Source organism: Saccopteryx bilineata, chromosome 4 (assembly GCF_036850765.1).
Source record: "Saccopteryx bilineata isolate mSacBil1 chromosome 4, mSacBil1_pri_phased_curated, whole genome shotgun sequence".
Taxonomy (NCBI): domain Eukaryota; kingdom Metazoa; phylum Chordata; class Mammalia; order Chiroptera; family Emballonuridae; genus Saccopteryx; species Saccopteryx bilineata.
This window is the reverse complement of record NC_089493.1, coordinates 27,714,205-27,727,125: the sequence shown is the minus strand read 5'-3', so window position 1 is coordinate 27,727,125 and position 12,921 is coordinate 27,714,205. Positions and strand designations below refer to the sequence as shown.

General features: G+C 44.3%; 1 protein-coding gene across 6 annotated transcripts in view; it reads left to right on the top strand.

Annotated features, from left to right (window-relative positions):
- The window catches only part of ZNF410 (zinc finger protein 410), a 43,744-nt gene that overhangs the window by 23,702 nt on the left and 7,121 nt on the right, over positions 1-12,921 (top strand). For 5 of the 6 annotated variants that reach the window (XM_066276155.1, XM_066276159.1, XM_066276158.1 and 2 more), the window contains 4 exons: positions 1,757-1,907; positions 3,085-3,266; positions 11,665-11,754; positions 12,225-12,350. In XM_066276155.1, the coding sequence (XP_066132252.1) occupies positions 1,757-1,907; positions 3,085-3,266; positions 11,665-11,754; positions 12,225-12,350 (549 nt within the window). The remainder of the gene's footprint in view (positions 1-1,756; positions 1,908-3,084; positions 3,267-11,664; positions 11,755-12,224; positions 12,351-12,921) is intronic. The other variant, XM_066276156.1, reaches the window with a different exon arrangement.

Here is a 12,921-nt window from a genome sequence, read left to right as displayed (position 1 = left end):
ACCAGCTTGAACCCAAAGGTCTCTGCCTTAAGCAAGAGGACACTGGCTCTCCACGGTGAAGGCACATACAAGAAGCAATAAATATATAGCTAAAGTGGAAGTGATGAGTTGGTTCTTCTCATCCTCTTTCTCAAAAAAAAAAAAAAAAAAAAAAAAAAAAAGGATTTTTGAATTAGCCAGGGGTTTCTACAGACTTTTCATTATGAAGTAATTGGTGGGAGCTTTGGAGTTGGGAAATTTCCTTTATGGTATGTGCTATTTACACTTTACCTATATACAGGTATTACTTTTTCAGTTGAACAAAAATTATACAGAATAAAAACTTAATATTAACTAGCAGAAGGCATCTTAGATTTTACTTTGACCTTGGAGCAGTTAGTTTTATGACTAGCATGTGATGAGGTATGGCAGAAAGTGTAGGGCAGGAAGAGAATGAGGTCAGCAGGTGGGGTAGACACTGCCTTTGATCACCTGCCAGCTCCCAGGGAGTATAGTAGGGACAACTATATAGCCAGCTCTTGGCTTTTGAGGGAAATTTGGAAATAAGTCTTATTCCTAAGATAAAAGTGGAAAGATAAAGTGTATGCATTTAGCAGAATTAAATGAATGTTTATCTCTATTGACATCCAACTTTGTCTGAAAGAAAATGAAAGAAAAGGAACAGTACCTGCTACTTTGGAATTTATATAAACTTTTTTTTTTTTTTTTTACAGAGGCAGAGATAGACAGGGACAGACAGACAGGAACAGAGAGAGATGAGAAGCATCAATCATCAGTTTCTCCTTGCGCATTGCGACTTCTTAGTTTGTTCATTGATTGCTTTCTCACATGCGCCTTGACCGTGGGCCTTCAGCAGACCGAGTAACCCCCTGCTGCCCCAGCGACCTTGGGTCCAAGCTGGCGAGCTCTTTGCTCAAGCCAGATGAGCCCGCGCGCGACCTCGGAGTCTCGAACCTGGGTACTTTCGCATCCCAGTCCGACGCTCTATCCACTGCGCCACCGCCTGGTCAGGCTATATAAACTTTTAAGTAACTGATTTATTTAAATAACTGGTTTATTTAAATTTAAGGGAGTTACTACACTATGAGCTTCTCTCTTAGTCTGTTGAACAAAAAACTTCAGTAGAGATCTCTCACATTTTACAGTGTGGTTAGAAATTTTAACATTGCTGAATTTTTACATTATTAGATATTTTATAGCTGAAGAGGAATGGTACAGGAAATTAGAAAGTGGTTTTTATTCTCTAGAATGAGAGGTCAGCCAGTTGACTTCAGAAGATAGAAATCTAAGAATGTCATCTACAAAAGAAATTAACTCCTATAAGCCCAGAACTAAGCCAGAATGGCTGTTTCTCCTTAAAATAACAAGTTTTTGTTACCTAGGAGTTTAAGTCATCTTCTGTAGCATTTCACACTGGGTATTGATGTATATACCTGCCTTCCCACCAATCTGTGTAATACAAAATACGTTTAGCTCTGTTTTTTGATATGAATCCGTTTTGGACATTTTTTACATTTGCCAAAGAGGCCTAGTGGTGTGAAACAAAGCATGATTGTTTTGGTAGTTCTCTGAAATAAGGGGATGGGGATACACAGCACTCTCACTGTTGTTAAATGGATACAAAGAGAGTTGAGAAAGATGAAGGTAGGTGTTTGATAATTGACCACTAGGAATAAAACATAGGAGCTTTATTGTTTGAACCAAAGTATCTGAGCAGAGTCCTTTCCTGGATGACAAATATGTGACTCTTTTACAGGAGAAAGTGTCCACCTTGGTTCTGGTGACGGGCAACCCAAAGATTCTGGGCCCCTTCCTCAAGTGGAAAAGAAGCTCAAGTGTACAGTTGAAGGCTGTGACCGGACATTTGTGTGGCCAGCTCATTTTAAATACCACCTCAAAACTCATCGGTGAGCAAGTCTGAGAGTCCATACTTGAAGCCAAAGGACACTGATGCTTCCAGAGAACTTCTTCCCCCAGTTGACACATTAAAGGAAAGCAGGGGCTGCCATTCATTTGTGGTTAAGCTGTCTTTTGTTCTTTAATGGAAAGATCTGCATTGTCTCATTTACCTCGTTCTTGACAAATAATAAGACATTTGGCACCTAAATGAGCTGCAGCAAGAGTTCTCAGATCTCATTATAAACATAATTTCTTGGAGAACTTAAAAAGAATAACATGCCTGATCTGTGGTGGTGCAGTGGATAGAGTGTCAACCTGGAATGCTGAGGTTGCCATTTTGAAACCCATGGTCCTCAGTTCAATCCCCAGTCAAGGCATATGTGAGAAACAATCAGTGCACAACTAAGTGGAGCAAAAAGTTGATTCCTCTCCCCATCTCTCCCTCTCCCCCTTCCTCCTTCCCTCTCTCTCTCTCTTTCTCGCCTCCTCTTTCCTCCTCTCCCCTCTCCCCCTCTCTCGCTCTCCTCCATTCCCTCTCTCTCGTGCCCTCTCTCTCCCTCTCCTCCTCTTCACCCCTTCTTCTCTCTAGCCTATCCCACTCCCCCTCTCTCTCAAAAAGAAAAAGAAATAATGCATAAGCTTGGGCCCTACCCTAAATCTATGAAATCCATATTTTGAGAAGAAGGGCCTGGACATCTGAACAGACATTAGCTAATTTTATTTTTTAATTTTAATTTGTGTGTGTGTGTGTGTGTGTGTGTGTGTGGCAGAGAGAGGGACAGATAGAGGTAAACAGACAGGAAGGGAGAGAGATGAGAAACATCAATTTTTTTTGCGACTCCTCAGTTGTTCATTGATTTCTCATATGTGCCTTGACCATGGGCCTTCAGCAGACTAAGTAACCCCTTGCTCTAGCCAGCAACCTTGGATCCAAGCTGGTGAGCCTTGCTCAAACCAGATGAGCCGCACGCAAGCTGGCAAGCTCCGGGTCTCGAACCTGGGTCCTTCACATCCCAGTCCGATGCTCTATCCACTGCACCACTGCCTGGTCAGGCACATCAGCTAATTTCAATATATCCAGATTTGGGATTTACCATCTGCCTTGAGAGTCAGTAGGAGCTTTGACTTGTCCTCTTGTAATAAGCATTTTCAAATACTGTTGCTCATGTGATTTTTTTCCCCCAGAAATGACCGCTCCTTCATCTGCCCTGCAGAAGGTTGTGGGAAAAGTTTCTATGTGCTGCAGAGGCTGAAGGTGCACATGAGGACCCACAATGGAGAGAAGCCCTTTATGTGCCCCGAGTCTAGCTGTGGTAAGCAGTTCACTACAGCTGGCAATCTGAAGAACCACCTGCGGATCCACACAGGTGTGTGCAACCCAGCGTGCCCACAAGCAGTCTGCTTGGCTCGGTGCTTGCTTGCAGAGCCTTAGGAAAGGCTCTGAGGTGCAAATAGAAATGAAGGTCTAGGGTTGCTGCTAGAACTCTGAAGGGGAAATTTCTTTTTTCTGATTTTTCATGGCACTCTTCAGTCAGTACCCTTCATTGAGCTCTTACCTGTGTGTGAGGAACAGACAGTGTTCATTTCTGCCAGTAGAAGTCTCAAGTGTAAGAAGGGTTCTAAAACCGCTGACAATGATGATATGATGAGATCTGAACAAAACACAGCTTCCCAGATATCTTTGAATATTACACAACTGTAATTTGGGACAGTAACATTGAGTCACAAAACCCTCTCAGAGCCTGGTCTAGGCACTGAATGGGGTAAGATGGGGAGAAATACAAAGCTAATGTATAATCCTTGACTTTGAGGAGTTTGCTTTCTTGTTAGAGCCTCACAATGTAAGAAACAGAATAGGAAGTAACTTGTTCTGGGTCAAACAGCAAAGTAAAGATACCCTGACTCTTAGTTTGAGCAGGAAACAGGAGGGGATAACTAGGATAGGGTGACCGTGGCCCCGCACGTCTAAGTCTCTTGCCAGAGCCTAATCGCTGAACTTAGACCACTGTCTTCTCTACCTTCTTGCTGCTACTTTTCTTTTTTCCGTGTTCATTCTTGCATTGCTGAAGTGCTAGGTACAATTAAAGGGCATTAAAAAGTAAAATCTAAGCTGAGGCCACGTTGTTTCAGGCGTGATTCTCTAGATCAGCGGTTCTCAACCTGTGGGTCACGACCCCAGCGGGGTCACCTAAAACCATCGGAAAATACATAATGCATATCAGGTATTTACATTCCGAATCATAACTGTAGCAAAATTACAGTTATGAAGTAGCCACCAAAATTATTTTTTGGTTTGGGGTCACCACAACATGAGGAACTGTATTGCGGGGTCACGACATTAGAAAGGTTGAGAACCACTGCTCTAGATTGACTTTACCGCACGCTATGTTTTAGGGTGGAATAGCTCTCTGCTCAGCACTTTCTTGAAAGAGTCAATTATACTTGCTCCAAGAAAGCAGTTTGAAAAAAAGAAGAGAAAAAACATCTAGCTGAATAGATTAGGAAAGAAGTAGAGTTCATCATGCCCTATTAAATACAGTAACCTCTTCATCCTTGTGCTGCTCGTCATCTCTGTAGCATTTCTAACACTGAACATCTTTAAATACTTCCTTTTACTTCAGAGTCTGACCTGAGTTTCTCTTACTAGTGCTCCCTTGTTAATCTTCTCATTGTTCACCACTTCCAGAATTCCAGGTTTCTTCCACTTCGCTCAGTGAGCTCTTATCGCAGGTGCAGGCCTTAATCCAATCACTTCTCACAGATCTGAGTCTCAGTGATTAATGTAATAATAAATAGGTCAGTATTTATTGAGGGAATGTAATATGTATCAAGCATATGCATGTGTGTATATATATATATCTTATTTAATTTTCAAGGTAGCTTTATTCATGAGATGAAGAAACAGAAGATTAGAGAATTAAGTAACTTGCCCAACATGCAGCTCGGAAATGGCAGAGCTGCCAATTTTAGAGGCTTACTATGAGGGCTTACTGTGTGCTGGGCACTATACAGAATACTTGTGTCATCTCATTTAATTTTCAAAATAATCTTTTGAGATGTATTATGTTCATTTTGAAGATTAAAAAACTGATTTTTGCCTGACCAGGCGGTGGCGCAGTGGATAGAGCGTCGAATTGGGATGCGGAGAACCCAGGTTCAAGACCCCAAGGTTGCCAGCTTGAGCGCGAGTTCATCTGGTTTGAGCAAAAAGAGACCCAAGGTCTCTGACTCGAGCAAGGGGTTACTCGGTCTGCTGAAGGCCCCCGGTCAAGGCACATATGAGAAAGCAATCAATGAACAACTAAGGTGTCGCAGTGCGCAACGAAAAACTAATGATTGATGCTTCTCATCTCTCCGTTCCTGTCTTTCTGTCCCTCTCTCTGACTCTCTCTCTGTCTCTGTAAAAAAACAAACAAAACAAAACTGATTTTTGGCCAGGTTAAATATCTTTCCCATATTAATAAGTGGAAGTGCCAGATTTTGAACTCAGGTAAGTGACTCATGCTTTAACAAACATCATGCAGCATTGCCTTTTAAACCTTCTCTTCTCCTAGTCCTTTATCTCAGCAAAATCACCACCCTCTCTCAGTTTCCAAATGGGGAGGGTCTGTCACCTAGGCCAGCTTGATGCAGAGGTTCATATTACTAGATTCTGATGAATTGTTTTCCTTTTTTCTTTTTTTTTTTTTTGCCTGGGGCAGAGGCCAAGGAGCCATCCCCAGCGCCCGGGCCATCTTTGCTCCAATGGAGCCTCGGCTGCGGCTGCGGGAGGGGAAGAGAGAGACAGAGAGGAAGGAGAGGGGGAGGGGTGGAGAAGCATATGGGCACTTCTCCTGTGTGCCCTGGCCGGGAATTGAACCTGGGACTTCTGCATGCCGGGCCGATGCTCTACCACTGAGCCAACTGGGCAGGGCCTTTTTTATTTTTGACAGAGACAGAGAATCAGAGAGAGGGACGGACAGGAAGGGAGAGAGAGATGAATGAGAAGCATCAGTTCTTTGTTGTGGCACCTTAGTTGTTCAATGGTTGCTTTTTCATATGTGCCTTGATGGTGGCAAGGGATCCTACAGTGGAACAAATGACCCCTTGCTCAAGCCAGTGACCTTGGGCTTCAAGAAAAGTGACCTTTGGGCTCAAGCTAGTGACCATGGGTTCATGTCTATGATGCCATGCTAAAGCCAGCAACCCCACACTCAAGCTGGTGTGCCCAAACTCAAGCTGACATGCCTGCACTCAAACTGGCAACCTCGGGGTTTCTAACCTGGGTCCTTTGCATCCTAGTCTGGTGCTCTATTCACTGCACTACCTCCTGGTCAGGCTGATGTATTGTTTTTTGGGGTTTTTTTCTTTACAGGGACAGAGAGAGAGAGTCAGAGAGAGGGATAGATAGGGACAGACAGACAGGAATGGAGAGAGATGAGAAGCATCAATCATCAGTTTTTCGTTGCGACACCTTAGTTGTTTATTGATTGCTTTCTCATATGTGCCTTGACCGTGGGCCTTCAGCAGACCAAGTAACCCCTTGCTTGAGCCAGCGACCTTGGGTCTAAGCTGGTGAGCATTTTTTATTTTGCTCAAGCCAGATGAGCGCGTGCTCAAGCTGGCAACCTCGGGGTCTCGAACCTGGGTCCTCGGCATCCCAGTCCAATGCTCCTATCCACTGCGCCACCACCTGGTCAGGCAATGTATTGTTTTCTAAATCCTCTTTTTAAAGGGTTTTTAGTTCAGCTTGTTAAACATTTAACCTTATTTATTACTAGAGTTTTCAATTTTTACTGACATTCATATTATTCTGTCAAACATATGAGTATATTGTTGAGTCAGCAACTTCTTGAGTGCCTAGTCTTCTGGAATAGGTGTAAGTATACAAATATGCTTTCAAAGACATTACACAGGCCCTAGCCGGTTGGCTCAGTGATAGAACATCGGCCTGGTGTGCGAAAGTCCCGGGTTTTTTGTTTGTTTTTCATCTTTCCGAAGCTGGAAAGGGGGAGGCAGTCAGACAGACTCCCACATGAGCCCGACCAGGATCCACCCGGCATGCCCACCAGGGGGTGATGCTCTGCCTCTCTGGGGCGTCACTCTGTTGCATCCAGAGCCATTCTAGTGCCTGAAGCAGAGGCCACAGAGCCATCCTCAGCGCCCGGACCATCTTTGCTCCAGTGGAGCCTTAACTACAGGAGGGGAAGATAGAGACAGAGAGGAAGGAGAGGGGAAGGGGTGGAGAAGCAGATGGGTGCTTCTCCTGTGTGCCCCGGCCGGGAATCAAACCCTGGACTCCCGCACACCAAGTCGACGCTCTACCACTGAGCCAACCAGCCAGGGCCAAAGTCCCGAGTTTGATTGCTAGTTAGGGCACACTGGAGAAGCGACCATCTGCTTCTCTCCCCTTTCTCTCCCTCTCCTCTTCTTCTCTTCCTGCAGCCAGTGGCTGGGTTGGTTCGAACATCAGCCCCAGACGGGTTTGCTGGGTGGATCCCAGTCGGGTCGCATGCGGGAGTCTGTCTATCTCCCCTCCTCTCATTTAAAACAAACTAATAAACAAATAAAAAAATGTTATGGACCACAGGAGTGTTGTAAACATAAAACTCGGAGCTGTTGGCAGAATAGGATAATCTAGAGCAGTGCTGCTACTTCCTTCAGGGCCCAGCTCCTGGGTTATCATCACACAGCCTAACTTGCTGCTTAGGAAAAGCTCAGTCTTCTGGGGTGTCTCCTTTACTCTCACACTACTGCTGCACTCACAGCACTCTGGCACCCAATGTATGTGTGGGTTATTTCCCACACCAAGCAATCTCTGCCACACCAGTTGGGTGTCTGGCTTGGAAGGAGATAGGGTCAGATCCACAGGCTCAGTCTCACAAGATTGCTTGCACGCTACCTCAGATGCCAGTGGCAAGTTGTCAGTCTCTAGGTTGTTCACAACTTCTCTCCAGCTTGGTTACAAATCACGTTTTCATGATCCTCCCCTTTGGATTTAATTATTTGTCAGAATAGCTTACAAAACTCAGGGAAACATGTTTATCAGTTTATTATATAATAAAGGATATGCCAGCTAAAGGATGCAGATGAACAGCCAGAAAAAGAGAACAAAAGGACGAGGTCTGGAAGCTTCCCAAGCACAGGGGGTTCTTGCCCCTGTGAAGTTGGGGTGCATCACCCTCAGCATGTAGATGTGTTCATCAACACAGAAGCTCTCTGAATCAGGTACTTTTGGGATTTTATGGAAGCTTCATCTCATAGGCTGAAAATCCCAAGCTTCCAATCATGGCTTGGTCTTTCTGATGACCAGCTCCCATTGAGGAGCCAGAAGAGCCACTGCATTTGAAAAGAAAGACACTATTACACCAGAAATTTCCAGGGGATATAGGAGCTCTGTGTCAGGAACCAGAATCAAAACTGTATATTAGAATAAAAGATGCTCCTAGTGTTCTTATTACATGAGAAATTTACAAGGGTTTTAGGAGCTCTGCATCAAGAACTAGGATTAAAGGCTAAATGTTAGAACAAAAGATTTTCTTAGCACCCCTGTTTACAAGGATTTTAGGAGTTCTGTGTCAAGAACCAGGGGCAGAGACCAGTGTGTATATTTCTTATTATATCATACTTGCCATTTTCTTAACTTGCCCTGGGCACTCTGTTTCAAGGCTATGTCTATACTATTCCTTCTGTTTATAATTTCCTTCTAACCTTGTCATCTTTTAAAACCAGTTTACATTAAGCCTCTTTAAAAGAAAGTACCACAATTAGGATCATTTCCCTGCCTGACCTGTGGTGGCGCAGTCAACCTGGAGCACTGAGGTCCCCGATTTGAAACCTTGGGCTTGCCTGGTCAAGGCACAGATGGGAATTGATGCTTCCTGCTCCCCACCCCTCCTCTCTAAAACAAATAAATAAAATCTTTGAAAACAAAAATCAGGCCCTGGCCGGTTGGCTCAGTGGTAGAGTGTCGCCCTGGCGTGCGGAGGTCCCGGGTTAGATTCCTGGCCAGGGCACACAGGAGAAGCACCCATCTGCTCCACCCCTCCCCCTCTCCTTCCTCTCTGTCTCTCTCTTCCCCTCCCGCAGCCAAGGCTCCATTGGAGCAAAGATGGCCCGGGCCCTGGGGATGGCTCCTTGGCCTCTGCCCCAGGTGCTGGAGTGGCTCTGGTCACGATGAGCGACGCCCCGGAGGGGCAGAGCATCGCCCCCTGGTGGGCAGAGCATGGCCCCCTGGTGGGTGTGCCCGGTGGATCCCAGTCGGGCGCATGCGGGAGTCTGTCTGACTGTCTCTCCCCGTTTCCAGCTTCAGAAAAATACAAAAACAAAACAAAACAAAACAAAAATCATTTCCCTTTCTAAATGCACATAGCCCCCTTTTTTATTTTTGTTTATTTATTTTATTTGCGAGGGCGAGGAAGGGAGAGAGATGCGAAGCATCAACTTGTAGTTGCAGCCCTTTAGTTGTTCAATGATTACTTCTCATACATGCCTTGACTGGGGGCTCTAGCCAAGCCAGTGAGTGACCTTGGGATCATGTTGATGATCCCATGCTCAAGCTGGATGAGCCCTCACTGAAGCTGGTGACCTTAGGGTTTCAGACCTGGGAATTCAGTGTCCCAGGTTGACATTCTATCACCAGACAGGCAAATTTTTACTTATTGATTTTAGCAAGACAGGAAGTGGGGAAGAGAGAAAGAAAGAAAGAGGAGCACTGATCTGTTCCTGTATGTACCCTGACCCAGGATTGAACCAGCAGCTTCTGCAATTCTGGACTATGCTCTAACCCAGTGGTCCCCAACCCCTGGGCCACGGACCGGCACTGGTCCGTGGGCCATTTGGTACCGGTCCGCAGAGAAAGAATAAATAACTTACATTATTTTTGTTATTTATTTATTTTATTTTATTTTATTTTTTTTACAGAGACACAGTCAGAGAGAAGGATAGACAGGGACAGACAGACGGGAACGGAGAGATGAGAAGCATCAATCATTAGTTTTTCGTTGCACATTGCGACACCTTAGTTGTTCATTGATTGCTTTCTCATATGTGCCTTGACCGTGGGCCTTCAGCAGACCGAGTAACCCCTTGCTCAAGCCAGCGACCTTGGGTCTAAGCGGGTGAGCTTTTTGCTCAAGCCAGATGAGCTCGTGCTCAAGCTGGCGACCCCGGGGCCTCGAACCTGGGTCCTCTGCATCCCAGTCCGATCCTCTATCCACTGTGCCACTGCCTGGTCAGGCCCGTTTTATTCATATTTAAGTCTGAATGATGTTTAATTTTTTAAAAATGACCAGATTCCCTCTGTTACATCCGTCTAAGACTCACTCTTGACGCTTGTCTCAGTCACGTGATACATTTATCCGTCCCACCCTAAAGGCCAGGCTGTGAAAATATTTTCTGACATTAAATCGGTCCGTGGCCCAAAAAAGGTTGGGGACCACTGCTCTAACCAACTGACCTATCTGGTCAGGGCTTATAGCCCTTTTTTGTACAAGAATTTATGTTAAATTTATTTATAAATAACATTTCTCTCTTTGACACTAGTCTATGACACTTAGAAGATAGAGACTACGTCTGATTTTTTCACTTTCAATTTGAAATAATAATAGACCTAATAGATGCTGCAAAAATACAAGTTCTTTGTGTGCTTCACCCATCTTCCCCAGAAAGTGACATCTTATGTATCTTATGTAGTCACAGTACATCATCAAAACCAGGATGTTGGCCTGACCTGTGGATCTTTTTTGTGTGTGTGTGACAGGGACAGATAGGAACAGACAGATAGGGAAGGAGAGAGATGAGAAGCATCAATTCTTCGATGTGGCTCCTTAGTTTCTCATTGATTGCTTTCTCATATGTGCCTTGACCAGGGGGCTACAGCAGAGCGAGAGACCCCTTGCTCAAGCCAGCGACCTTAGGCTTAATTAAGTCAGTGATCTTGGGGTCATGTCTATGATCCCATGCTCAAGCCAGCGACCCCGCGCTCAAGGTGGTGAGCCTGCACTGAAGCTGGATGAGCCTGCGCTCAAGCCAGCAACCTTGGTATTTTAAACCTGGATCCTCTGTGTCCCAGTCTTACATTCTATCCACTGCACCACCGCCTGGTCAGGCAATAAATAAAATCTTTTAAAAAACCAGAACGTGAACAGTACCTTTAGTTTATAGGCCTTATTCCATTTTTACCATGTATGTTTGATTTTTAAAATAACAAAGTAATAGTGTAGGAAAAAAATTACAGAAAAGCAAAAAGAAAAAAGAAATCATTCTTAATATCACAATTAGGATATTTATTTTTAACATGATACAGATTTTTCTATGTACCTCTTAACTAAACATGTTTTTGTTTGCTTTATAAAATGAGAATATATAATACTTTATAACCTTTAAAAATCTGTATTTTTAAATGGATCTAGAAACTGATTCTTAAAGAGAATTGATATAAGGTAAAAATTCTGACAGCATATTTTATACACTGTTAATCTTGCTATCCTCAGAGGGATGGGGTCACTGAAGACGGTAGGTCAGTGCAGTTGAGTCAGCTCTTGAGCCCGGAGGGAGAAGAAATCTGATGCTTAGAGGCAGCCACTCTTAGAGAAAAAAGCAGGGCTGCCTGGTGGTGTTTGCTAGGAGGTCGTTAAGAAGTGACATTTGCTAGATGGCCCAGTTGAAATAATAGAGCCTGAATTTAAGAAATCAGTCATTGGAAACAAAATGGTTGATGGGAAAAGAGTGATAGCTAATCAGTTCATCAGAAAACTGAGTCTTTATCTCATTTTCCATTTCTAGGAGAGAAGCCTTTCCTTTGTGAAGCCCAAGGATGTGGCCGTTCTTTTGCTGAGTACTCTAGCCTCCGAAAACATTTGGTGGTTCACTCAGGTATTCAGATCATCTTACAGAAGAACCACCAGTGTGTATGCTGAAGGTTGTGCAAGTGGTGGCAGGATATAGGACAAGGGGATGTTATGAACCCAGGGTTGGAGTCCTTGAGGACAGTACATAGCATATCCAAAGGTCCATCGAGGCTGTATCTGAAAAGGGAAGCAAATACTCTGTGTGGCTGCCGTGATCTAACAGCAAAGATGTTTTGTGAAGGCAGCAGTACAGTGGGTCTGGATAAGACAGGGCTGAGAACGATGAACATGCTAAGCCTTCCTGGTGTACTTGTCCTGCCTTCTTTCCCGTACGGAAGGTTGAGAGGTGGAGAAGGTGGGGAGTGAGAGAAGGAGCAGCCTCTTTTGTTTAATTAACACTCTCTGGGCTTCCCCATCTAGGCCTTGAGTCCATTTTCTTGTCAGAGTGTACCATGTCTTTTTAACTCCCCTGTCTTGACCTGGTCCCCGTTTCAGGAGAGAAGCCTCATCAGTGTCAAGTCTGTGGGAAGACCTTCTCTCAAAGTGGGAGCAGGAATGTGCACATGAGAAAGCATCACTTACAGCTGGGAACAGCGGGGAGTCAAGAGCAGGAGCAAACGGGTAAGGGGAGAGGGTATGGTGGAGGGCTGAATCTTCTGACCAGATAATTGACCTGGCTGGTTATCTGGAAATTTTATGGTTCTATTTTGGTTACAGACCTGGTCTCATTTGATGGGCTAGTGCAGTGGTCGGCAAACTCATTAGTCAACAGAGCCAAATATCAACAGTACAACGATTGACATTTCTTTTGAGAGCCAAATTATTTAAACTTAAACTATATAGGAAGGTACATTTCTTATTGAGGTAGCGCCCGCACGTGGTATTTTGTGGAAGAGCCACACTCAAGAGGCCAAAGAACCGCATGTGGCTCACGAGCCACAGTTTGCTGACCACTGGACTAGTGGTTCCCAAATGTAGCTATATAGTAAAATCCTCTGCAGACTTTTAAAACATATATATTCATATTGCTTGTCCATTCTTCCCCCCAAACAAAACAAAATGGCTTGATAAATGAGATTATTTGGAAGATCCTAGAATATGTTGTTTTAAAAGTTCCCTTAGTGATACCTGTGTATACACACATACATATACACACATATATGTTTTCTATTTGGAGTCTGTCTTGACTTTT